At 36.6% G+C, this 25,556-nt stretch overlaps 1 protein-coding gene across 4 annotated transcripts in view; it reads right to left on the bottom strand.

Moving 5' to 3' along the window:
- The window catches only part of BBX (bobby sox homolog (Drosophila)), a 273,989-nt gene that overhangs the window by 57,984 nt on the left and 190,449 nt on the right, over positions 1 to 25,556 (bottom strand). For all 4 annotated transcript variants that reach the window (XM_011932734.1, XM_011932735.1, XM_011932736.1 and 1 more), the window contains 4 exons: positions 23,763 to 23,958; positions 19,609 to 19,676; positions 7,912 to 7,992; positions 4,476 to 4,550 (listed from right to left, as the gene is read on the bottom strand). In XM_011932734.1, coding sequence (XP_011788124.1) covers positions 4,476 to 4,550; positions 7,912 to 7,992; positions 19,609 to 19,676; positions 23,763 to 23,958 — 420 coding nt within the window. The remainder of the gene's footprint in view (positions 1 to 4,475; positions 4,551 to 7,911; positions 7,993 to 19,608; positions 19,677 to 23,762; positions 23,959 to 25,556) is intronic.

Here is a 25,556-nt window from a genome sequence, read left to right as displayed (position 1 = left end):
ACAGGCGCCTGCCACCATGCCTGGCTAATGTTTTTTGTATTTTTAGTAGAGACAGGGTTTCACCGTGCTCGCCAGGATGGTCTTGATTTTCTGACCTCATGATCTGCCTGCCTCGGCCTCCCAAAGTGCTGGGATTACAGGCATGAGCCACAGTGTAAGTATATGGAGTTTTTAATTGACTGTAATATTGTGTAACAAATTGAGCATTCCTTCATGAAAATAAATGCATTAAATTTATACCTACTGCTTATATACAATGGTGACAATATTTTAATTTTGGTGAGACTATAGTTATATTTATATAGGCAAAGTAAATATCTTCTAAGGGAAGTTTTAAAGTCCAAATCTATCTAAATCACCCAGATTAGCTCTGTGTCTTCAAGGTAAATATAATTTTTCAATGCAAAGATATCCTCTAGGTGTAAGAGTCAGCCACAGAGCACATCAGAGAATACGTGGATTGGTCATGGCTTTTAAGCCTGTTAAATAATTAAAGACAACAGTTCCTTTCTGACATTATATTTGGTCATTAGTCTTTGGTAAACTAGATCTAAAAAGTGACTGATGTGTCACTACCTGTAAACAGAAGTGCAGTTAGGACTCATTCTGACCAACTTAATGGATCAGAGCCTGGAAACACAGAGTAGATGGCACTTTGGATGGGCCAGGCTGAATCTGGATGAAATATGACTGTCACCTTGGAATGGGAGACAGGCTGAAATTGGGGGTGGGGAGTGAGAAACTGTCCCTGCATTCTGTATTTCTTTCAAAATCCTGATTTTTCTCCTCTTAAATGTAAACATTTATGAGGCACCTACAAATAAATATGTTTATTCAGTTTCATGGTTCCATATAGATTAATTTCAATGAGCTTTTCAATGATCAGATTTGGTTAAGAAGGAAAAATATCTTTCTCATCTTGCAAGGAAGAGATCAGGACTCAATGAAAGAAACAAAACAAAACAAAACATTTCGACCTAAAGAAATTACCTGGGTTTACTGTTAAAAGTATGTTTCTCAGATAAATATTTTACATGATAAATAACCCATTTCCAAGAGAAAATCTAGTTAACTTCTTCCCAGTGTTATAAGAGTTTGTAAATAAAATGAACAGAAATAGTTTCTGAGAATTTTGCATGCCTGATCTTAAAACGATATTACAAAGCTAAATATTTTTAAAAGATAAATTGTTTCCTAGCTTATATAAACACCCACTTCTCTTTAAGTGTACATAATAGGACAAGGAATCCCTCTGAAAAGAGAAGGGCTATAAAGTGCTCCACGTAGTAATTTTCTATTATACATCAATCCCTTCCTCTCTTGACCCTTCCACCGTGAAGTCCCAGAGATATTAATAAGTGCCTTAACAATAATGATTTAATAATTTGGGTTTTTTTAAAAAAAACACATAACTACAGACCCGTGGTCTCAAACTGTGGTTCTCTAATAGGAAACTTGTTGGAAATGCAAATTCTCAGGCCCAGCACCAGATTTAATCAGTCAGAAGCTTTGGCGGTGTGGCCCAGCAATCTGTGTGTAAACAGCCTTCTAGGTGACTCTGATGTATTATAAAGTTTGAGAACCTTTGCTTTTGACTAATTAAAACAAGAATTTCAAGAGTCTTTGGGTTTTCTCAAAGGTGATGGTGTTTTGTGAAATAATTCTAAGAGCTTTAGGGATATCGCAGTGAGTAATTACAGCCTATTCTATTTCTATTGCAATACACATGCTCATAGCAGATTTTAGTAGATATTTTTATTAGTTCATCTACTTAGCTCTTATTTAGCCTTAAATAAAACCAGCCCAGTATTGGTCTGACAATATGGATTGGTCTGACAATATGGTCAGATTGTAAGATGTTAAAGATTGAAAGTTAGGGTACTGTTGGGTTAGAGGAGGAAAGTGAAGACAGAGGTTATTTATCCTTTGAGAACCATGAACTACTCTTGTATAAAGACATATAACATTTACAGCTAAATAGCCAAAGATACAATAATTTAATTTGCTGAGGAACTAGGGCTATTACCAATGGTTGTAAAATATAACCAGGAAAAGTTATATAGTTGTGGGGACTGCATCTCATTCTAGGGCAAAACAGAACATGTATATTTTTATACCATCCATTTTATTTTAGTCTTTCTGTCATATATGCCTTCCTATATTTTGAAACAACTCCTAATTAAGTTTACAAATTAATAATTTTTTAAAAGGCTCCTCAAATCCTGCATACACTTTACAGCTAAAAAACCCCAAGAGTCCTCAGGAGATGAGTGCTGTACAGCAAAGGGGCAACTTCTGGAAATGCCACCCTGCCTGACTCTCTCCTCCGAGTAAGAAGTTCTTTTCTTTTCTAGAAAAAAAAGCTTAGTATAATTAAGAGGCAATGACCAAATCTCATTCAAGAATTAGTGTACTCAGCAGCAAGGACAAATTAGTTTATGAAAGGCATGGGATCTCATCCTGCAGAATTGCAGGATGGTGGCTATTACACCACCAAACTGGTCCCTTAGAGCTGTCCCCAGCGCTTCAGGAGCTAACAAGTGTGGTGATGGTGTTGCTAAAATAACAATCATGGCCAGGCATGGTGGCTCTCACCTGTAATCCCAGCACTTTGGGAGGCGAAGGAGGGCAGATCACCTGAGGTCAGGAGTTCGTGACCCAGCCTGGCCAACATGGCGAAACCCCGTCTCAACTAAAAATATAAAAATTAGCTGGGCGTGGTGGTGGACACCTATAATCCCAGCTACTCAGGAGGCTGAGGCAGGAGAATCACTTGAACCTGGGAGGCGAAGGTTGCAGGGAGCCGAGATGGTACCACTGCACTCTAGCCTGGGTAACAAGGGCGAAACTCCATCTCAAAAAAAAAAAAGAACAATCATACACTGAATCATAGGCTGAGCAGTGATAAGAGATAGAACCAGCATCAGCTGAGATATTCCATTATTCCATACCGGCATTTTAAGTTAAGCTGGATACTCTTGGTAGTCAATGCATATGTAAATATCAGGTGTGTCAAAGATGAGCCACTACCTTTCTAATATTCCTGCTATGCAGTATAGAATTTAATCAAACAGAATACATGGCAAATCAATTCTGCTTTGAAAAAAATGTTTCTGAAAAGTTGGATAGAACTGGCTCAGATATCAACATTAAAAATGAATTTAGTCAATATGGCAAAATTCCTTTTTAACTCTGAAGAATTAATGGGCATCAATAACTGGAAGAAAGCAAGAAAGTATTATTAACAAAACTATTTCCCCTAGACAGTGAAAATAACAGCTTCCTTATTATAATGGAAAATTGTAACAAAATCTTAATTAATTCAGATTAATTAAGCAAATTTTTCTTCATGAAATAACATTATATATTTTTGTTACCAGTTTTATACAATAGCCCTCAGCAGCTAAACGAATACTATGGCAGGGAAGCCTAATACATAAGCAGGCCAACCGATGGTATAAAGTCATAGTAGTTGACACAAGTTGTCCCAAGAGGAGACAGCTTTTTTTCTTTTTTTTGTAAGAGCCAAAAGTAATTTTTTCTCATTTTCAAAGTAAGATGGTAGGTTTTCTTCTGCCAAAAGGATATCATTTTACATTCCATTTATGCAGTATTCTTTATTCAAATGAATCAAAGTGATTCAATACATCAATATTAAACAGCGCAGTCCTGCTTGTCATTTTCTCTCAACCCTATAAAAAATTGCTTGGTTTATGATATGCATTTTTTAGTTGGGATAAAAAGGAAAAGAAGAAAAGACCTAAAGCAGATAGCATCTTATTTTCATAAACTATATACGTTTTATTATTTGCCACATAGTGCTCATTAGACATGAACATATGGTTGAGGCCAGGGCTTTTGTGGCAAAATCAAGAATATCAGGTTTGTCTCTGCAGCGTACCAACCAAAAAGTTGCTCTCTGGTGTGTGCTCTCTTCGGCTGACAAACCAAAGAAATCTGAGATCTTACAAAAGCTGACCTGATCTAAGCCTGGGATTACACACTAATAAAAATACTGGCTGAAGGTACATCACATTGAAAGCTAATTTTACCTGATTTAACAGGTCGTATTCACCACTGCAATCACTGTGAGAGAGTTATTCATGAATTATAGCATCTAATTTCACTATTGGAAAAATTTAATAAATTGAAACCCTCTGGCCTTCGTGTTGACAGCAGTTTTTCCAAGCTTTTAAAATAAATTTAAAACAAGATAAAATGAAATAAACACATTACTGGTATTCTGAATGAACTCTTCAATGAATGCTTATAAAATGGGTGTAAAATCTGGAGCTGATTTGACTATGATTACATCAAAGGCAGCAGAAAAAGCAATAAATATTCTGTTATGTACATTATGTTAATAATGACAACAGGCATGCCTGAAGTTCACTATACATTAAAAAAACTCCATTCCAGTATTCCTGAGCTCAACAAGTTTTCTTAGCCCAAAAAGCATTTTTAAAAGGCCATACCTCTGCAAACTGAAACAAGGCAGATGTTTGACACTGCTTTGTAGAAGCATCAGGGTGGGATGTACTTGAAGATATCTGAAAGGAAACAAGCAATTTTTAATGCACAATGACATTCTTCCACATCAGATCATAAGATTCTGCCATATATTTCCAACTGTAGACACTGATAAAGATTTAAAAATGAGTCATTACCCCCAATCCCTTTAGAAGAGCATCATAACTGATAAGAGAAGACAAAGGCCATGTTTCTAAAAACAGATGATTATAAAGAACAAAGACTGAGTATGGCTCATTTGCTATGTCTTTGGTAAGGGTACCAGGTATATATCAAATAGCAGTTAAGAAGACCTGTTGAAATAAATTTCTTTACTTAAAAAAAAAGGAAAAAATGTGTATTATTAAAAGCTGGAGGCTGCAAGTAAAGCCACTCCCTCACTCTCTTCCCAACACCACTCCCTCCAAGCTGTTCTCTAGTTAGAGGCAGCTGTGATGCAGTATTGGTGAAGCCTATGGATGCGGGTCAGGGTATCTGGGAGACTGGATCTCAGCTCTGCTACTTACTTGCCCATATGACCTTGGCCAGCTCAGCTAAACTTTTTGAGACTTATTTTTCACCACTGTAAATTGATGATGATGATAATAATCTGCATTTTAGAGGATTATGGTGAAAAAAAATAAGCCATAAAAGATGTTACCTAGCATGGCACCAGAACTCAATAAATGGTTTACTAAATATGAAAAGTATTTTCTTCTTTCATAGCTCCTGCATCCTCCCACCCAACATGAACACGCACACACATGCGCGCACACACACGCACAAACACACACACACATACGCCCGCACGCACGCACACACGCGGATGCACACATGTACACACATGCACGCACACATGCGCATACACACACATGTGAACACACGCACATGCACACACACGCACACACACATGCACACACACACGTCAGTGTGTGACAATGAATAGAGTCTGCCACCCTATACTTGATTCAACTAGGGGACCTTTTGTTTCCAGTTGGTAATTATGGTAGCTTCCTTCGACTTTGCTCAGAGGAACATGTGGAAATACTTTTCAAGGACATTTTGGGAGCAAGGTGAGTTAGTAATTTTGGTTCCAAAGTGAAAAAACCTTTTATTCAGCTATAAAACAGGGTAAAAGTGGGTCACAAGAGCAGAAAGCCTGGACATTATAACTTCAGCCCATTCCCAATCCCACAAGTCTTTCCTTCAAGTAACTGTTCACCAACAACTGCATCAAAGGTTACTTACTAAGCAGCAAATCCACCTTCATCAAAACTCTTTAATTACAAAAATTGCTTTTTCATTTTAGTTAAACTGGTTAGAAAAACAACAGGGCCACGTAGTTATACAGTATAAAAGTGATGTTTAGGAAGGAGAAAGGATCAGGAGGCTGGGCACAGTGTGGCTCACGTCTGTAATCCCAGCACTTTGGGAGGCTAGGTGGATCACTTGAGCCCAGGAGTTCAAGACTAGCCTGGTAACATAGCAAGTCCCGTCTCAAAATAAAAATAAAAAAAAATTAGTAGAGAGACTGACTGAGTAATTAATTGTATCCACTGCTGAAGCCATCAGGAAAATTTCATTCTACTGTGCTTTTTAATCAGATAAGCATTTTTAGAATAAATATCAGTAAGAACAACAAATATCAACCAAATCCAATTTAACAAACTAGGTAGAAATAAACCATTTTATCCATTGTAAGATCTAACCAAGTGTTCTGAAGACATTCAAGGATAACATTTTATAACTTTTCTTGGTCAAACCATGAATCTTGTCATTTCAAGTGACTGCCATGTGCAAAGATGACAGAATCCAAAAATGAACCCAGAGAAACCTTCCTTAAGTCTTAGGAATTATAAACTCAGTACAACTTATTTCAGACATTACTTTTCATCCCTACCAATCCTTTATAAAAGTTAGAAAAAAATAAACAATGTATATAAGGGGAAATATATAAATATTGTAGGTTATACCTAAATATAATACATTCCTTTAAGAATTAAATCAGGCAGTGAACAAAATAGAACCAGTGTTATAATCTATCCAATTTTGTGAAAAAGTATCTCATAAGTTCTTAAAAAAAAGGGGGGGATGTTATTATAAATTAATATTAAGATAAGGATTTCAATTAATAAATGCATAGGAGCTCCTGGAGATAGAGACCTTTTATATAAAAGCAATAGCATCAGGGATCTCTCTGGATCTTAGATATGCTGTTAGAAGGCACAAAAGTGTACACATGCTAACATATCCAAAATTTCCTGTGAAATTTTAGAGGTTTCATTAGATCTTTAAAGGTTCAAGGATCATCTCTTAAGCCATTCTGCTTTCAAAGTTGGGATCAATCTTAATAAGTTTATAACTGCTTCTGAAAAAAAAGAGTACAGGCTGAGCGTGGTGACTCATGCCCTGTAATCCAGTACTCTGACAGGTTGAGGCAGGAAGATCGCCTGAGATCAATAATTTAAGAACCGCCTAGGCAACACAGTGAGACCCTGTTTAAATGGTGGCATGCATCTGCAGTCCTAGTTATCAGGAGGCTGAGACGAGAGGATCCCTTGAGCCCAGTAGTTCCAGGTTACAATGAGCTATGATCATGCCGCTGCACTCTAGCCTGGACGACAGAGTGAGACTCTGACTCTAAAAAAAAATAAAAAATAAAAAATGTTCCCCCTGCACAAAACTGTAAAACAGTTGGGTAAACACCAGGAAGGATGACAGTGGTGAAGAAAGTCTGGTCAAAGACAATTCAAATGATCAAGGAAAGACCAGGTGGCTTAAAGTTTAAGAAAAAAAATTATCAATGAGGGCTCATATTGAGTTCTAGAGCAAATTAAGATATTCTGAGCAGTCTTAAACTTTAGACTTGATATCAAGGATAATGTGCTTTTATACACCATCTCTTTGAACCAGTGTCAAGAGACCATTGAGCTGAATAAGTCTGACAAAAGAAGACTTTGAAAACTGCCAACCTCATGCTAAAGTTTCAATTAAGATGAAAGTGTACTAAAAAGAGAAAAGAAAAAGAAATGCATAGATTAGTTGCATAGCCAATAACCATGAGTTGATTCTGTCTTCTGTTTTATCAAATAAACAATCAATAAATTACTAAATTCTAATAGTAATTCAAAATATTCTTAACCTTACTATCCATGAGTAAAAATTAGTAATGAGGTTGATAATACTTAGTATGACTTTAAGCTTCTATAAATGCATAAATGTAGTTATTTCTTAATTAAGAACTCTAGAGACCCAAAATACCTTTTCCAAAATTGGATTCTATTTCCCACTTATGGTTGAGCTGAGTAAAGTTCTTCATTGCTTTCAGTTACTGTTATCAGCCCCAACTTAAGCCCACTTTACAATTTCCTCATTAGTTAAGTATCAATTGTAATATATTACCTCAGCAAACTGAAACAATGGTGATTTCTGACGTAATTCAGGAGATTCTGAAACATCAGGCCTGCATGTGCCAGAGGATACCTGAAACAAAGAAAGATATCATATTTTCTTTTGTCCTATTTACTGTGTTAGGTAAACATTTAATGCTCTATTTTCATTTCTGATCTTTATTATCAACAACAGTTACAGAAACATCACTTTTTAATCAAGCCTTTTTCTCAGGATATACATTTCCTCTTTTATCTCAATGTTAACATTGACCCACTTTTGCATTTAGGTGAGAATTGCTTTGGTAGTCAACTGTTATTCAAAAGTCATAGGAGGTTCAGAATGTTAGAGAGGGAAGGATTTCATTATTCCTCTGATCTAAACCCCTCACTTTTCAAAGATGAAGAAACTGACACCTCCCCTCCCAATGCTAAAAAATCCCTAGTCTTTATTGAACACTGATCACTATAAGATGTAAGTATTTATTTATTGTACTTCCTCTCCCAGGGGCTTTATTTAATGCATTATCTCCAACACTGCCTGGGTGCAACGTAGATACTCAACAAGTATTTGTGGAGTGAACTAATGAAAGCTGACAATAGTTCTCTTAATCCCAATTCAGTGTGATTCCTGCCCACTTTCCTGAATAATGAAGTTAGAGAGTCTAGGGGGAAAAATCATCTTTCACGTTAAAGAAAAAAATGAAAGTTACAAATACTTTTTAATAACTTGTTTTTTGATTACAAAATAATCCAAGTTCACTGTTAAAAATCTGAAAAAAAAAAACCCACCAAAATGAAGAAAAATCACCTACAATGTTACCTCCCAAAGATAAGCCTGTTAATACTCTTATATATTCTTCCAGTTGTGCATGTAGGTAATTTTTAAACAAAAATAGAACATTCTACTGCAGTTATGGAATGATCTTTTTTTAAAAAAACTTTAATATTAATTTTTCTGCATCACTAAGTCTTCTCCAGTGTAATTTTAATAGCTGCAGGTGATTATATTTGACGGGGAAATCCTATGGAAAGAGCCACTAGTCACCCAGATTATGCTCCTAAAAACAGTTTCTCACTGACCCTCTTAAGACACTGAGGATGTGTTTCTCTAACAACGTCACAGGCCACGGGGCAGGAGCAAACATTTGAAATTTTAATTGTCACCTTTGGATTTTAAAGAGTAATGGTTACCTTCTCCCAGAGATAAGCACATTAGTGAAGGTGCAGAAGCTTTAATTAATTCGCCACCTGTGGTCTGGCTGCAAAGCCTGAGTCTCTTATTGTCACTATTTGATATGCTGTGCCAAATGTCCCACCAAGGAGACACAAAATGAACTAAAAAGAAGGCCAACAAATCCTGAAATTTATAGCCACAAAAAACTGGGAACTCCTTTATTGGAAGAATACCTGAACAAAATATATCTTTATAATTTAGAAGTATTTTTAAAAAATCAACTTCTCTGTTTTATCAAAAAATCTATGTGTGACTCCTAGATTATTTGGTAAATAATCAAAACTTTATTTACATTCAAGCTTAGGACTTTTTGAAAATTATAAAATGTCTTCATAAAGCTTTAATAAAATAGGTGTGCATAAGATAGAAATCCATAGAAGATATTTGGAATTAAATGTATTATTATTTAGAGTAGCTACACTGCATAAAGTCTATATAACATATATGCTTATTTCAGATCCCACAATGCACAAGAAATAGTGACCATTTATGAGGAGGTAAATTGCCCTATGGCTTAGAGTTCATATTAACAGCATGAAGAAAATTCAACTTTCTTTTAAGTGTCATTTATAGATTATTTGGCCACAACAACACATCAATTCAGAAAGTTTAGAAGTTCATTAATACCCTTTGCAAATCTTTAGGATGGATGGTCTCATATAAAACTTTCTATCTGAACACATAATTATGAAGGCATCTATAATCCTGCACATGGTTTGTCAATTTTGGCATGCAATCAAATAAGTCTACACGTTTGTGCTTCGCATGCTCCTGACAAAGAGGGGATGCACAATGAATATCTGTTGATTAACTTAATTCTCTCCCTATGTATGTGAATAGGAAGAATCTCACATACATAGTGACCAGGCCAGGAGTACAACAAATGCTATCCAATGGCTAAAATAACAGTAATAGAATCACTAATGCTGTGGATTTTGCTCTAGTGGACCACGTCCCCTCTCAAAACCTAGTTACTCTTACTTTAAAGCATTACAGATTTTGCATACATCTTCAGTGTAGTATAGCGGAAACAGCACAAAATTAGGAGCCAGGAGAATTGGGTTAGTAGTAAGCTACGTAGTTAGCCGACTTGGTTAGCTGACCCTCTAGTCCACAAAAGAATAGAGGCAAGGTATCAGAAAGGGCCAAGAGGGAGACAAAGAAAAGAAAAAAGAAGCGGGCTGGGAAAGAAAGAAACAATGCTAGCAGCAGGATAAGAAAAGAAGGAGAAGACAGAAAAGCTGTAAAGAACAGATGCAAATGTTTCATAAAGCACTGGAGTCTGTCTAAAACAAACTGAATACGGAAATAGCCCCCAAAGTTCTCTAGAAGGTATCAGCTCATGCAATAATTATTTGCAACCATAATTCTAAGTTGTCAAGGTAAGAAAAATTGTAAAATACATCATTTATTAAGAAGGCAGAAATCCGTGTGATGCAGGTTAGACATATTTCCTCTGGGGATCTAAAATCTCAAAACATAAAAACAGTTCAATGACATGGCAAATATAAACATGAAGAACTCATTACTGAGTACCTGATAAGCAAGGCATCCCATAAAATGTATATATCTGTGCATACACTGATCTACACATGCATTTGATAAAGAAATAAGAAATTCTATCTATATAAAAGGGAGAGAATACTTCCCACAAAAGGCTCCCATTTGAGTAATGTCATTATTCAGAAGGTTCCAGAGGTTGTGAAATGTTTAAAATATTGAGCTATATCATCATGATATCTGCATTTAAAGTACTTCATTTATTTTTATTAGGTGGGGCACACTTTTTATGGATAAACATCAATTTTGTAATATCTATTCCTATGCTAGAGCCAGTTTACTTTCTAAATACAAAATAAATGGCCAAAGACATTTGTTCATTAATTAAGAGGAAAGAAAAAATATTAAATAAGTAGTGGTTAAATAAGGGAGAAAAAAAACCCAAGAAGCTGTTTCTAGAAATAATCTCTGAAATAATCGGTAAAGCCACTAGGTGTTGCTATACGCCCAAAAACGAAAATAGCTAAAGGGATTTTTGTTAAGTACATACTCATTTGATTTACCCAAATTCAATCCTCTCCTTGATTTAGCTATAATTCTCAATAACCATGAAAGGGGAGTGATTAGTATAATTAAGAATTTCAATAATGTAGTATTTTTTTCACAGGAGCAATTCATATAGTGAAATTGAATACATAAAAAAGTGAACTGGCCTCCTGATACAAAACAAGATCAAGTCAGTTACATGCACTGTGAGTAGTTTGGAAAGCTACATTGTTATCATGAGCCTGTCCTTACTTTGCAAGACACAAGACCACAACCATGAGCTGCTGGCATGAACACACGGTCAACAAAAGGGGTATTGCACTGGTAGTATCTGAGCCATACATTCCTACCCTTGCTAATTCAAACATTTATTGATTACTCACTCATTCAACAAATATTTAATAGATACCTATGACATGCCACCCACAAAGACTGCTACTTTCAAGAAGCTTATATTCTACTTGTGTCTAGTAGGTGTTAGGGAATAAAACGATGACCAAAGGAAATGTGCCTAACCCTTAGTTGCTTGCAACTCATGTGCAGGGGACAGCAACATCATATACAAAAATGTAAGTGCATAATGGTTGAATATTACAAGGTCTACAGGAGGATGGAGAAGCAGCCTTCATTCTGCATGGGAACAGCTGGAAGGAAGATAGGTAACGTCTAAGATATACCTTAGGAAAACCAGGAGTTCTCTCACAAGTGTAGAAATGATGCAGTAACAGGAGGTGGAAAAGTATGAAGGCAAGAACCCTGTGTGTTTGCGAAAGTGACTTTCTCAGTGTGGCTGAAGAATACATGCATTGGAGTATAGTGGGAGAATCTGAATTCTACATGAAGAAGTCTGAAAATTAGACTGGAGGCAATGAGGAGCCAGCTGAGGTTTTCAGTCAGAGAGATGTGTAGTCAGGTAATTCTGTCAGTGGAGTGCAGGGTGATGCTGGCTGGGGGTGACTGGAGGCAGGAGGCTAACTGGAAGATTAAGGAAATAGGCCAGCTGAGATGTGAGACCCCAACTGAATCAAAGATGGTAACTGCCAGGCTTCAGTAACTGTCTGGCAAGAAGTCAGAGCTGAGGGAAAGGGGTCAGAAATACAATGCCTGTGTTTCCAAGGTAAGTTAAAAAGGAAATTTGAGAGATGGAAGGAGGTCTGGATGGAGGCGGTGGGTGTCTTTTATGAGAAGAGATGGTTTTGGGGTAGACGATTCCATCTGAGAGTTAAAGGAGAAGCTGGTTACTAGCGCACTGCACTCGGCTGCCTGACACGAGTGGTGCACTACATCTGAGAAGAGTCCCTGGCCGCCATGGCGGGCATAACCAAACAGCAGCACAAGAGCTGAGCACTCCCACAAGCAGAATACATGTCGAGTCATCTGGCTAAATGGAAGAACACATCCTTGGTTTCACTCAGGGCATTGGGGCTGCTGGAGTATGGACTTTACCCCATGAGTCAAGTTCTCCTAACACTATAATCTGTGTGGCTGAGCACTAGTATGAAAGTCCAGAACAGACTCCAGGCCAGTTGTAAAAAGAACTGCAGTAGCAATTGAGATAACTCAGATCACCTGCCTCAGTTTCCTCATTTGATAGAGTAGATACAATGCCACTCTGCCTACTTGCCTTCTTCACAGGAAACTGTGAGAATAAAATGCAACAGTGTACACCAATGTGCTCTCCAACAACAACCTAACTGACAATAACCACACTTCTCTCGTGAAGGATGCCTCCTTTATCTTCCTGCTCTCCACCCTTCTCTTTTGAGCCCAGCTCTCTTTCTGCCCACCTTCCACACTACCTTTGCCTTCATCTCTGAGAGCCCAAGGAGGATACTCAGTTTCATCAGTGCAGCCTAGGGACTCATGGAGGATATGTGATTGTAAATCAAGCTGGGTAAAAGGACCCAGCTCTCTGGCCCAGCTTGAGCCCCACTGCGGACAGATGGTAGAGGCTGGGCTCTTTGGCTGGATGGGCAGCTCCAGCCAAAATGGGCAGTGAAGAGTGACACAAAGGGGGAGCCACCCAAGAAAAGAGAAAGCTCAGAGAGCTCATTTCCTTTTCAGGGTCGAATTTAAATAAAGTAAGCTATAAAACTTTGGGAAGGGAATAAAAGTTTTGATGAGGTTCAGGTAGGACATTGGGGCAAGGAGTTTGGAATTCAATGGATTAAAGTATTCTGGAATAGTCCAATACAGTAGCCTAAAGGAGGCACGTATCTAATTAATTCAAACACACCAACAAGCAGGAACATAAATTGCCTCATTTCATTGATGTTAGAAATTAGAATAAAGAAAGTGAAAAGTTTCCATTTTATTTAAATCTGTATTTGTTTAAAATTGTTAAAAACTCAGCATTTAAGATGTGGACATAATCATTCCTTTATTCAACAAATATTGGTAAAAATGAACTTTTCTCTGTCTCAGATTTTGCCTATCTCATCATTTAATGAAAAATGATGTGGCTTTAAATCTTACTATTATGAATTTCTCATTCTACGACCTTTGAGAAGTTATTTCACCTCTCTGACCTAGTTTCCTCATTTATAAAATGGGGAAAATAATAAACCAGCCTCATAGGGTTCTTGAGAGAATGAGTTACTCAATGTCAACTGTGAACACAGTGCCTGGCCCCAGAAAGCATTCACAAAATGCCCCTGCTCTGGCAGCGATGAGCTTCAGTAAGGGTGCAGCACAGGTCATCATGCAGGAGAAGTAGCCAGACCTAAGGTTGGATGGGCAGAGGCGGAATCATCAAGGCCCGTGCGTGCTGCAAGAAGACTGAAGCTAGTCCTCCCGGGTTGGAATCCCAGTTCTGCCACTTTGTAGCTTCACCATCATAGGCTGTTACTTTACCCTTTTCTGCCTCTGTTTCCTCACCTAATGGTAAATATTTACTTATAAGGTAAATAAGACTTAACTCACAGAATTGTTCCAAGGATTAAGTTACTCTTATGTAATACACTTAAGAATTGAGCCTTGGAAAAAATGTTCAATACATGTTAGTTGTGATATAATAACAACTATTCTCCAGGCAAGTGGGTAGACCTGCTGCAGTTTAAATCTTGTCATTGTTTTTGATCCCAACTTTCTTAGTCTTCCAGAGACAATACTTACATATAATAAAATAAGAAACTTTTTAAATATAAGACATTATGCAGTTTATAATAAACTCTAAAACTAAATATAATTAGTGTTACAAGGTATGAAACTAACAATATGGGATATGAGAGATTAGAATAAGGAGGGAACTGAATTGGCTCAAGCAATCATAATCATGAAGGACTTCCCAGAGGAGGTGACAGATTGATATTACAAACTTACAAGGCAAAATATATTTATTACAGGTTCAGTATCCCCTAATCCAAAAATCTGAAATGCTCAAAAAAATCTGAAACCTTCTGAGTGCCAACATAATGCTAAAGGAAATGCTCACTAGAGCATTTCAGATTTCATTTTTTTTGGATTTGGGATGCCCAAAAGGTGAGGATCATACAAATCTTCCCCCCCAAAAAACCCTCCAAAAAACTGTAACTGTGAAGTACTTCTGGTCCCAAGAGTTTTGAATAAGCAATATTTAACCTGTATTTTTGGATTTTAAGAAATTTTGATATATAAGCTTTAAACATTTTTAAATGGGCAGATCATGGTGAACAAATGAAAATCAATGTGATTTCCTTTTAAGCTAGAAGTATCATGTGAAGAATTTGCTATATCTAAAAACTTGAACCTTAAAACAGTATCAGCTTCATGCTGTCTGGTTTGTTCCCTGATGTGCCTTATACATAGAAGGCATTCAATAAACACTTGTCATGTAATTAAATGTAGTTCGGCACTGTTCAATTCTCAGAGAACATGACCTTTACAGTCCTTTTATGGAGGTATGCCATCATCTATTAGCATCTTCTCCACTAACCTGACACTAACTCAGCTACTCTGCTGACTTTGGACTTCCCATACTGATTTCTCCCAGATATTAAAAAACTGTCTCCTTCTTGAGCACCTGGTGATAAAGACAGTAAATTACAACTGTAATTTCTGCTAAGTTTTTAATAGACAAGGAACTCTCTCTCTCTCTCTGTGTTTGTGTGTGTGTGTGTGTGTGTGAGAGAGAGACAGAGAGAATGTATGCTGGTAAAGCATATTACAGCCTGCGGGAGAAATGTCTGATATAATTTAAACTTGCAAGTTGAATATGAAATGCCTAGAATAACTTAACTAATGGCAATAATATTATATACCTGTAAGAATTATTTGCAGGAGAGTTAAAAGTGCCTTACAGGTTTTATTTAATTAATCTTCACGTAGCCTTGAGATTTGAAGGCAAGCAGGTATTATTAGTAGCTCCATTTCACGGGATGGAAGGCAAAGAAAAAAGTGGCTTGATCACTACTTTACTGTCATTATCTGTTGGCTCCAACAAAACAGGCATTCTAAAAATCACAGACCCAAAGTCTAAAGTACTTCTCATATATTTGAAAGTTTGGCTTCAAACAGTCATTCAACTACATAGATATTGATACCTTCAAAGCTTTTCATCAGCTATAATTAATCTGCCTAACTTATATTCTACTTTTCTCCAACCACCCTCCCCTTCTGTTCTAGCCAAGATGAATTTATGTTGCTCACTTAGGTCTGATACTGGATGTCATCCTTTCTCAGATTAATCCCAGCTGTTGTATACATGATATGGTGAATAACTGCCCCTTCCACAATCTGATTATATCACTCCCTGCCTTGTTTTTTAAAATTTAATTTAGCTTTCCATTTTTATTAAAGTAACTAACAAATATAACAGATTTCTAGTCCTGGAGATTACTTCTAGAAATTCTAGATCAAGTACTGACAATTTATTGTATTTTCATCTTTAGATAACTCTCTGGTATGAAACACAAGGGCTTAATTATCTGCCTTCTCATTAGTTCTTCCCTGAGTTTGACGTGAACATGACTACTTTTATTTGTTCTGCATTTTTATTTGTTTCTTTAAAGTTAAAAAAAAAAAAAGAAAAGGAGACATTCATTTAAACTTCTGGGCATTCCATTGAATAGAGAGGCTCTCATCTCTGCTGCAGCTCCCTATCAGCCTATTTTTGTCTGGCACTTACATTTTACAGATTAAACAACTACATTTGATTTCTGATTTAAATAATTTGCTGTAATCTCATATTCACTGGACACACTCCTTTCCATTTCCTTTATTATTATGGGGTTATTTACTAATGAGACTTCTATGCTTCTATTTTAAAGGGTCTCGGTAGTGATATGCTTAGTCTGCTATTTTGAGCCAGGAGTCACTCCTTTATGTCTTTCTTTCTCAGTATATCGATTTTGCTTCCTCAATCAATAAATTCTCTAACAACCAACATTGTTTTAAATAATTTATCCCAAATAATGGATGTATTTCAACGTACTCTGGGTATAAAAAAACAAGGCCGATTATGTGAAAGTAAAAGAAACAAAACAAACTATCAAAATGCATCCATTTGCTTCATCACAGACCCAGTTACCACAATGAGACTATAGAACCACGCTAGGCTTAGTAACAGTGGCACATAAAAAATGTTGAAATAATAATGCGAAAAATCTATTATGGTAGATTAAGAATTGATCAGGAGACAGAAAGAAAGAGAATACACAACATTTTCTTTGTTATTATTTGCCCGGTGATATCTCAAGAAATTATAATTTCTCTCTAAAACTCTAAGTGCATTTCAGGCAGATCTAGGAAGCAGTATAGGCTTTTAATCTGGGACTTTATTATTTCAGTTACAGTAAGCCTCTCTACCTTCTAGAGATGCTTTTTTTTTTTTTTAAAGAAATCTATTCCCTATGTTAAAATTTTCATATTTAAAAAATAGTCTTTTGAGGACTTTTTCTATATGGTTAGGTCTCAGGTCAATGAACAAAAGAAAACCTTCTCTGTTTAAGAATAATATTTGAGAATAAGGGTTCTGTCATGGCATTTTTAAAAGCGATTATGATTAGACCATTTTTTGGTGGCAGAATTTTTGTAAAATGTCACTTTGGTCTTACCTCACAGTACCAACAGACTTCACAGTAATTTTTCTAAATGTCAGAAATACGAAATTTCTGTATTTCTCTTATCTCATTATCCTGCTAGTCTTCTTAGGGAAACATAAGTACATATTTATTACATTTATCTCATGTTCATCTGTCTATGTATATAAGCTCTTAAAGTTCTATGATCATGTCTACATATCTGGAATAAGACTTCACACAGAAATTCGGGTGCTAATGCAGTCTACTGAGAGCTGTGAAGTAAATTCTCAAACTACCTATATTTAGAGACAGCATTATTTTATACAACTTTAACTGTTTAAATATCTCAAGATTATTTTCAATAATGACCTAAATATCTCTGAGATGGGAAATACTGAATATGAAGAAAGAGTTGTGCTCTTTGAAGTGGTTCTTAAAGACCTAACTGCTACCACCTTCTTCCTTAGCATAGATTCTCTTCTCCCATTATGGTTCCCTTCTTTCAATCATTTAGCTTTCTTTGATTCTTTAGCTTGAGAATTCTCAAAACATTTCCACTTCAGAGATAAAAAGGTCCACCACTGTATTGAGTTGCATGTGTCAAAACTCTGCCTTCTTAAGAAGGAGTAGGAGAACTTCACATTGAAAAGAGCCCAAAAGGCAAACTTTAAGCAAAAAGGGGAAAAAGAAACCATGCTTTTCTTTGACTAGCATCCATGAGTTCTACAGATGTTGATTTATTTACATTTGTACTTGAAGTTTAAAAAGAACACTATACAGATGTTGGGAATGAAACACTACGATAATTCTAATAGTTAAGAAAGATGCTGCTGGCTTTCACAATTCAATGCATGCTTGGAAATCATATTGAGTCAGATGTGTTGAAAGGTCAAGTGTATATTATTACTCCAACATTCACCTTTGGAACATGCTTGGGATACTCTACACCTAAGTGAGAGTTTGATCTGTTAAGAGGTAGCAGCAATGTGTTAGAAAGTGAAACGATGCCTGACAATGCTATTATGTTAGAAACTACAAACATGATGAATAATGAGTATGCAAAGGCCCAAGGTGACAGGTATGCTTTTCCAGCTGAAGATTAGCAGAAAGTAAATAACTACCAGTGTATTTTTGTACACAGTTGTACATTTCTTGCTGCACTGAAGTGAACAGAATCAAAATAATTCCATTAAATTGAATACATAGTCAACAATTGTGGATCCCAAATGTAAATTATAAAAAATAGAAACCTTTTATAATGTAAATAGGTTATTATCTAATTATATTTCTACAAAAACCACTATTTAATAGCCTTCAAGTATATAAGTATGACACAATCACAACTAAAAAAGAAAGTAAAAAATATGACCCAAAATAAAATTGAGTCATTGTTATTTGGCCCTAAACAACAATTCTGGTTGGGGATTGAAAAATTTCCATCTCAAAAACCTGAGTGTGGTAAAATAACATGACCTGTAGGGTAATTCAGTTGGCCTCTGTTAAACGTCTCTGGGAAATAGGGGAATTCTACAAATGCAGACTGTACATGGTTAACTGCCACTATCTGCCCGTCAAAATCATACCTAAAAATGTTTAGCCAAAGCAGTCCAATAACTAGATCATGAAACCAAGGTCATGAAAGCCTAGGTCCTTTTTCCATTTTAAAGATTACAACAGGCTAAGCACGGTGGCTCATATTTGTGATACCAGAACCGTGGGAGGCTAAGATGCTTGAGCCCTAAAGTTCGAGACCAGCCTGAGCAACATGGCAAAACCCTGTCTCTACACAAAATACAAAAATTAGCTGGGCTTGGGGGTACATGCCTGTAGTCCAAACCACCCAGAAGGCTGAGGTGAGAGAATCACCTGAGCCTGGGAGGTCGTGATCATGCCACTGCACTCCAGCCTGGGCAACAGAGTGAGACCCTGTCTCAAGTGGGGAAAAGAAAGAATAAAAAAACAATCCTGAAATGCCATGTTTCCTAATTTTCAAAACAGCTGTTTGGAATTATTCAGGTACCAGAGAGACTGACAGTTGCATATTTTTAGCTATCATCTTCCCACTAGCATGTGAACATCACCAAAGCAGAGAATGTTGTGAATAAATGAATTACAGCACCCAACTGATATAACCATGACACAGTCATGGCAAACACCAGTGATCTATATATTGCATTACTACAGCCTTACATGTAAGGTTCAGAAAACCTCAACACCTGACTTGTGTTTATATCCTCATCGCCTTATTTACACCACTTATTTTACACTTAACACACAAAATACACAGAAAGATCTTAAAGAGAAAGATTATAAAGTTTGTTCATGAGCTATAAACAGTGAAAATGCAGAATGAACAACGTAAACAGAATGTAACTGTGTTCCCAACCCGCAACATGAGCAGGGTGGAGATGGAAAAGGGCTGGCTTACCTCTGGTGTGCCAAGAGCATGTTCTCCAGCTAACAGCAGCATACTCAGGCCTCCCATTTGAGTAGGATCTAAATAAGTCAAAAACAAATCATCAACTTATAAGCATAAAGTACGTACAATCCACAGAGTCAAAAAGAATACTCATAAAGACTAGCAATGAGGAATCCAGCAGAACCACATATAACTTTTTATTAAAAAACTTTTAAAAACCCTTTATGCAACAATAACCTGGCATATATGTGCTTAGTGCTCATACTTTGTGAGCCTCTTGAATACCACTCTTGTCTCACCATTCCAACAGCACTTTCTTTAATACCACTGCTGTCTGTAACATTAATTTATCTCCTAATGTAATGTTTCTTTCCTTACTGCTTGGGGAGTTAAGATTTTTTTAAAAAAGAGTGTTATTCTTAAATTATTAATTCTGTCATGTGAAATCAGGACTAATTTTAAAATAATAGGCTATCAGATAACTAGAGAACAGAGAGAAGTTTTCCAATCACGCCTGTAAAATCTGGTAGGTTTTATTCAAATAACCTTTCTTTAAAGTTTTAAAAATAAATTTACATTTACATTGTTCATGTAATTTTTTAGAGACAGGGTCCCACTCTGTCACCCAGGCCTGGAGTGCAGTGGTGTGATCTTAGCTCACTGTAGCCTCAAACTCCTGACATTAAGAGATCCTCCTGCCTTGGCCTCCCAAAGTGCTGATGTGTTTTTGACATTTTAAATCTTAGGGGTAGTCAAACACATGCCCAAAATGCCTTCAAGGTATAAAATTAATGCTTTTTATGTTATCAAGGTCTTTGTTTTCACTATTTCAAGAATCAATATAAACAGAGAAAATAAAAACAGCAAAGTGGTAGATCTATATAACCCAGGCTGTATTTAAACAAAGAAAGCAGACTTGGGAATAATGGCTCATGCCTGTAATGCCAGCACTTTGGGAGGCCAAGGCAGGAGGATCTCTTAATGTCAGGAGTTTGAGGCTACAGTGAGCTAAGATCGCACCACTGCACTCCAGGCCTGGGTGACAGAGTGGGACCCTGTCTCTAAAAAATTAAATGAACAAATAGAAAATAAATAAAAACAAAGAAGTTATCAAAGAAAAGGCACCTGTGTCCTATAAGTCTGTCCTGAATTAAAATTCAGAAGTGTAATGAAAGAACATACGTAAAAATGCCTAACTCGGCATCTCTCCTAGTGCATATAAGGTCCTCAATCAATGTATATTTAATTTTAGTAATCTACAATTGGAAATGAGGATCAGTCATAATGTTGCACAAAGAAATTTAGTTGTTTCTTTTTTTTATTGGGTTAAAGATAGGTCCTTAAGTACATCTTTGTATACAACCTGTCTTAGGAACTCGTAAAACAACTGTGACTACATGTTGTAAATAGTTTTTTAAAAAATTGCAAAAAAACTTCTGAGGTAGTAAAAAAACTGGATAGGGGTTGGGGGAAGAGGTTATTAGAGGAAAAACTATGTTACCAAAAGATCAGGGGGTCAAAAAATAGCTCAACATTGGAAGGCAGCCACATAGGAAGACACAGAGAATACGCAGACAAACAGTAGCTGATTTGATGAAACAAGGCTCTTTGGTGTTGTCTTAAGACTCCAACTTTAACTAAATGTTAAGTTTAAGAACTACTGTGGCTGCAGAAATAGATACTTAAATCTACTTAAAAATTAAGAGGGGGAAATGAATTTGCTGGAAAATAAAAGTTTAGTTTGGTTCTTTAGAAGAGAAATACTTTTGCAGCTGTCATCCTAGAGATCAGGAGGATTGGATGATAGCTTTCTAAAGATAAAAATGTGTTAGTTCAAATTACAAAGTAAAATAGGAACATGATTATGTGATAATTTATATACCAATGTGACTTTGCAATAAGTTTGCTATATAGATACTAAAACATAGGCCAAGAAATTACCAACATCCTTTATATTAATTCATACTTACATAATGTTATTTAGAACTATCAAAAACATATTCACATACATAGGATGCTTTCTTTAGTGCAATTCAATGAAAGGGCTTGCACTAAGTTACAATATACACAGCTTTCCCTTCTTGGAAATCATACATTTGGTAATATGGGGTTATTCAGAATTGCAAAATGTCATGTGACAAGGACTACCGGGCAAACAAAACAAGAGATTCCATATTGAGGAAAACAATCTGGCATTTAGAAGCCCTCTATTGTCTCTTAGATTCAGATGCCTAAGCACCAGGTTTTAATTAAAGACAAATTAGTTCACTTTCATCTTGTTGAAAAGGAACGTACCTGGAAATATCAGATCAATGTTATCCGCTATATGCAAGCCTATCAAGAGTTCTGAACATGGATTTGCAACATATAACCCAAGCCATTATATAATGAGATAAATGCAAGGAAGGTGTTATTCTTCTTTCCTGTACTTTCTTTTGAGAACACATATCTTAAATACTGATCTGTAAAGATCCTGTTTGAAGTCTCGGTTCGATTTTCAATTTGCAGGTAAAAGGCAGATTAATAAATAAAGTGTCAGAAACGGTGCTACAAAAAAGATATCTTTCACAGCTTTCTGTAGCACCCACAATTGTTGTATGGTTTGTGAAGAGCAGATGTATGCAAAAAAAAAAAAAAAAAAAGCCAACAACAACAACAAACTACATACCCTGATCTAGATTGAGAACCAGGAAAAAAAGCAATGGATGTTACATGATGACCAAAGAAATTCAGTTGGAAGCCAGTCATCTATATACTCTTTCTGGGTTCTGATAATACGATATTTTAGAAAGTACTCCAACTGATACAACCTGGGAAGTCCAGAAAGCTCACCAAGACTATCTAATAACAAGTGGTTTGAAGATAAAATTGTACAAAGTGACAGCTAAAGCAAGGACAGATATCTATGTCTGATTCTTCTGGGACATGTAGAAGCATCATTTTGGGAGCTTATTTAGAATGACACTACAGACACCCACATAGCAATCACCTGAATCCTTCCCCACCACCCCACTAGAATGCTGCCATTATGTTAGACTTCATTTTTTAGAGGCAGGGTCTTGCTCTGTCACCTAGGATGGAGTGCAGTTGTAAGGTCACAGCTCACTGCAGCCTCGAACTCCTGGACTCAAGTGATCCTCCCATCTCAGCCTCCCAAGTAGCCAGGACTACAGGCACATGCCACCACACATGACTGATTAAAATAATATTTTTTGTAGATTATATAGAATACTGCCACATACTTTACATACTATGAATCACACACTGAACTATAAAGTCTTGTTAAATTTATTGGTTATTAAAAAAATGTGTTATCACAACATCACTCAACCTCTTTCCACAACCTTTCCATATGCAAATAGCTCAATACTCTGATTTGGAAGAAAATTTGCTTCTAATACCAAAATAGGAACCCTATAGCTCAATTGCAGCGTCACTGCCTTTCCCCTGCTCAATCTGCTAATTTCATCTGGCAAACTCCTCTTTTGATTACTGTATTGCAATAGCTAGGGAAGACAGAGCCACTTGCAGGTGAATATAAGAACTTTATTTCATGGCAATCAATGATTTAGCATACCTTACCACCCAAAGAGCACTAAAGGTCCCATAACAAATGGCACCGTCTGGAATTTTAAATTTGTCTGACCCATACATGAATGGACACGAGAAGAGACATATAGGATGGGAATTCTAAGACATAGCTGTCAGGTCCGTCTCAGATTTGTGATGTACTTGTTCATATTCGTGCCCTCAATGTTTCCAATACCCAGATGATCTACATGATTGTGGCTTTTTAAGTGGCATGATAACTAAGGTGCATACTGGGATGGCTTACTAGTGTGTATGTGTGTGTAAGCTGTTCTGTGAACATAAAATTTCCAAGGCTTCTAACAATCTCCATGTTGCTGTCTACTTTTCCATACTGTCAATGTCAGGAATTCACATATATTTATAATGACACTACCACTGAGGCTATATATCCTTTTTTAAATTATATGTATTCTATATATATCATGATCCAATGCTTGAAAATATGCTATATCTTTGCCACTGCTTAATATTGGTCATACATTTTGTCCCCCTGCCCCCTGTATTGTTTAAAATGCTGCCAAAATGTATTGCCCTGTCCTTGAAGAACAGGTGGAAATAGTGTCTCAACTCACCAGCCATTCCAAAGTTAAGCTGAGGCATTTCTTCAGTCTTTGCTTTCTTGGGGCTTGGCAAGTCTCTTGAAGAGTCAGATGGGAAGGCCCAAAGTTTCTTTCGTGGATTGACAGTGGGTGTTGGGGATTTCACAGGCTTGTTTGTGGTAGGACACCATTTGTAGCCAGGATTTGCTTTCATAAATGCATCTTTATACTACAAAGAAAAGGACAGACAGTAGATTTTAATTAACAAATAGACTGAAAAAGTTCTAAGGGCTGTCACCCCATTCCCCTATTTAGATACCAAGTGAGAAAAACAATTTCGGTGACTTCTGTGGCTCTCCTTGTAGAAGAACGACAATCTCAGCATAGGGTTCTAGAGATAAGACATGGAGTTATCTAATCCATTTATGGGAATAAGCATTCAGAAGCTGTATACCTTGTGTTCTTTAATCCTCAACTTTAAAAAATAGTATCCAAAAAGCTTTCTGACCTTGGTGGGGAGAAGGAGTTGTTTATAATGGAACGAGCCTAGGGCTCTGGAGACAGAAGCAGGTTCAAACCCTCAAACTTCCACTTAGGGCTACAGTAACCAAGGAAGAGAAGGTAGCTTCTCTGGGCCTCAACCTTAGATTCCATAAACTGAGAATAATGCCACCAGTGCCAAGGGTTGTTGGAAGCAGTGGTGCATAGTGCATCAACCATTTCTTTAGCTAGCTGTGGACATTAAGCAAGTTATTAAACCTTTCTCAGCCTCAATTCCTCCACTTACAAAGTGTAACCACACTTGCCACTATGCCAGGGGTCTGTAATGAGCACACATAACTGAATATATAAACAAGCTCTAAGAGCGCTGATATGTGATGTTGCAATAATCCATCACAAACTTTGTCTTACTTGGAGGTTTCAACCTTCACTGACAACATCTTTCTCCTTCATTTTTCTGCGGCTTGCTCCTGTTACCATTTCTCTTAATTCTGCTACCTTTTATCTCTTGCATGACAATAACATGAAGCAAAATACATTTATTGCTATTCGTTACATATTGCCAAAAGTTATCTGTTAAGAATGTATTTTCCACATATTCTTCAATTTTTATTATTGCTAGATATTTTATTAAATTAATACAATTCATCAATCCCATAAGCTTGCCTTTTAAAATGGTAACTTAATGTGTGACATTAACTCATTATAACATCCAAACAGCTTTTTTTTTTTTTTTTTTTTTTTTTGAGACGGAGTCTCGCTGTGTCGCCCAGGCTGGAGTGCAGTGGCGCGATCTCGGCTCACTGCAAGCTCCGCCTCCCGGGTTCACGCCATTCTCCCGCCTCAGCCTCCAAGTAACTGGGACTACAGGTGCCCGCCACCGCGCCTGGCTAGTTTTTTTGTATTTTTAGTAGAGACGGGGTTTCACCATGTTAGCCAGGATGGTCTCGATCTCCTGACCTCGTGATCCACCCGCTTCGGCCTCCCAAACAGCTTTTAATTTTACCCAATAGTTTGAAAAAGGTCCTTTATCCTTGGTATGTACTTTCCTTATACCAAGGTATACTTGTTTTTCTATCATTTCCCTTTAAATCATATAAACAAAAACTGTGATGAAGATAATTAGGCAATGTTAACTGACAATGGTGTAGAATTATTTCATGTTATCTTAACTCAAAGTTTCTGAATAATCCATTTTTTTTTTTTACCTGTAAGGTATATATGCCTATTGATACATGGATACATGTAGAAGGAAAGTAAGCATAAAAAACTGTAGAATACAGTCCCATTTTTCTTACAAAAATAATTAAAATTGGACACAAGGCC

The sequence above is a fragment of the Colobus angolensis genome, unplaced genomic scaffold (genome assembly GCF_000951035.1).
Source record: "Colobus angolensis palliatus isolate OR3802 unplaced genomic scaffold, Cang.pa_1.0 Scaffold98, whole genome shotgun sequence".
NCBI classification, from domain to species: Eukaryota; Metazoa; Chordata; class Mammalia; order Primates; family Cercopithecidae; genus Colobus; species Colobus angolensis.
Note: the sequence above shows the minus strand (reverse complement) of the source record. Positions and strands in the feature narration are given on the sequence as shown.